The sequence below is a fragment of the Trypanosoma equiperdum genome (assembly GCF_001457755.1).
Source record: "Trypanosoma equiperdum strain OVI genome assembly, contig: ctg_998, whole genome shotgun sequence".
Lineage (NCBI taxonomy): Eukaryota > Euglenozoa > Kinetoplastea > Trypanosomatida > Trypanosomatidae > Trypanosoma > Trypanosoma equiperdum.
In genome coordinates, this window is record NW_027124973.1 from 1968 (window position 1) to 4632 (window position 2665).

The 2665-nt window shown below is 36.9% G+C and overlaps 1 pseudogene across 1 annotated transcript; it reads right to left on the reverse strand.

The window, feature by feature from the left end:
* Positions 1-1922: 1922 nt before the first annotated feature.
* On the reverse strand, positions 1923-2409 carry TEOVI_000886900:pseudogene (annotated as a pseudogene). Its single transcript is given in 4 exon segments — positions 1923-1946; positions 1948-2124; positions 2127-2249; positions 2251-2409. Coding segments are annotated over 4 exon segments (483 nt in total).
* Between the last annotated feature and the right edge of the window lie 256 nt (positions 2410-2665).

Here is a 2665-nt window from a genome sequence, read left to right on the forward strand (position 1 = left end):
AGTATGTAAATGCTTTTATAGGCGCCAATGCCCTTAGTTCTTTTATTTTGTGCTAATAGCAGAAGTTTCAGCTATATATATACTGTCTCATGCATGTTTCTTCACTAAGAAAACGGTAACTGATCTCAGTTGCTCATTTTCTTTTGTTATCTTTTTCAAATGATGTTGGCGATAAGTCTCCCTGCTTCACAAAATTACCTTCAAAATCTCTTCTTGCAGCTCCTTTCGCCATCTCCCTTTCCTCTATTCCCTCTATTATGTATGCCTTCAAATTGACACATATTTCATGTTCACCGCACTATTTGAATATCTGCACCGGCGTTCATGGCTCTAAGAACCAGTCTAGCAACTAATTTCACTGTTTTCTTTACTGATTTTTAACTGAAGTGCAGTTATTTTATAGTTAAGTATATGGCCATTTTTCTGGTTAAGTGCAGTTCACACGCTATGGCTGAATCTAATCTCGGAATTAGCTACTATTTATAGATTTTTTTAGATTTTGTAGTTGGTTTTGGTGCATATTCCTTAGTTTCTTTTCTTGTGGATGTTGTTGCTCTCCTCTTTATATTGTAAGTTTTTCTAACTGAAGCTCGATCATTTCTATTCCATGCATTGGCCCTGTCTTGTTGAATTACTGCTTTTGAATTGATACGTAAAGCGAAATGCACAAAGAAATAGAAGCCTCTCTACATCTGCTGAATTTTGGACAGGTGTTTTTACTCAACGGAATTCCAGTTCCATTTATCATACATGCAAATATTAGCTAGAATTTCTATGTGTGGGGTAAAACTGAGGGGAGCTTCTGCTTCTAAGTTGAAGTTAATTCAAGATCTAGTTGGCTTTTAGAGCTCAAAATAATTCTTTTGCCTCTCTTGGTTGTTGTTTGTTTGGATATTGTTGTTGGTTGGTGTGACTTCTTCGGTTTCTGCATTGTCTCGACAGTTTGATTACCGCTAGTGGCTAGTTTGCACTCTCGCGTGCCCTCATAGTTTCTACCGCCTCATCTGTGGTTGTGGTTCTTGTTTAATAGTCAGTTGCTCTTTTTGTTTCTTCATGATGCGTTAGGTTATTTTTGGTTCCGCGTCTTTCTGAGGCTTACTTCATGTTAAACAGTTGCTTCAAGTTCTGTGTCGCAGACTGGCCACCTGTTTGCCCGCGTGCACCACGCCGCTTATAACCCGGGTCTTTGGTTTTCTTTTTTTTTCTGGTACTTGCTACATAATTGGTTCGGCCGTTTGATTCCTGTGCCGGTAAGTCACGAAATCGCCTATTCTTCGCTGCCTGTACATTTTTGCCTATGCAGGCTGGAGGATTTTGTCCTATGAACTTGAGCCTATTTCTTTTTCGCAACGATAGTTCTGATAAGCTAAAAAAACATTTCATTTGTTCTTTTGTTTGCTTTTCCGGAAAAATAGATTTGCTGTAAGCTTCATTGGCTAGCACCAGTCTGCTTTCTTGCTGGGTTAGCCTGCTTGGATCGGCTGTGTTTTTTTATATTTTCTTTGTTCCATTTACGGTTTGGCCTTACATCTGAGTTTAAACAATTCCCCACTTCTAGGAGCCGTAGGGCATATATCCGCACAATCAGAGTCTAACTTCTCTCACGATATCGCACAAGTTTGAATTTTTCCCAAATATCCTGCGCTAAATTCTTGTCTTTCCAGTTGTGCATACCAACTTATGTTGTTAATAACTAGCTTACTCCTGTGCTCCCATGCAATCAATGGACCAGAAAAATGAATGAATGGGGATTCTCCAATCACCACACTGTGGGAATAGTAAAAAATCTTTCTCTTCATAATCCAATGCAATTATGCCTCTTCTCAAAACAAATATTTTTCCAACAACTTATTCTTAAGTTGCACTCCATATTAGTAAAGGTTTGTAAATACTCTGCTCCGACCACCTCTCCTCACTTCCCTTTAATAACTTTCCAAATCTATATTCAAATTTCTTAAATACATAAACTCTAGCTATCAAACCACCACCATCAAGATAGTGTTTTCCACTAGGAGGTATTTTAAGCAAATGAGATAATTTTTTATCCTCTTTCTTCTGTGTCTAACATTAAAACAGCCAACATCATCTCTGTACGTGCTCTTTGACTATATCCTCTTCACTAAATTTTCCTCATTTTCAGCACTATTTTGTATAAAGGATTCCACTGTATTCTCATACATATAACGATCAGAAGCAATAACATCAGACACATCCAAATGAATTACAATACCTTCCTCACTTGTATTCTGTTTCTAAATATTTCATAACACATCTAGACCATTCAACATGACTATACAAACATCACATAGCAATTGTAGTAGTTTCAATGTTACTTAGTTTTGCACTCAACATGAGCCTACACCATCACTGCGTTATATGAGGTTGAACTGCAACCACAAAGACTCTGGGGTTCTTATACACATCATGTATTATATTTGTTATATTTTCTGTTGTGTTCTTTTGAGGAGTTACAGAGCTTCAATACACTAAATGTAATGTCGACGTTATTAGTAATGTTCTCAATTCACCCAATTTAATTGCATTATATACGAGTAAAGTTTGTGATAGTTATACAAAAAACTTAGAAACTGTAAGAAAATAAATTAGGTGAACCACAAATATGTTTTTTACCCATCGTGAGTTCTGCTTCCCAACCAAAATTACC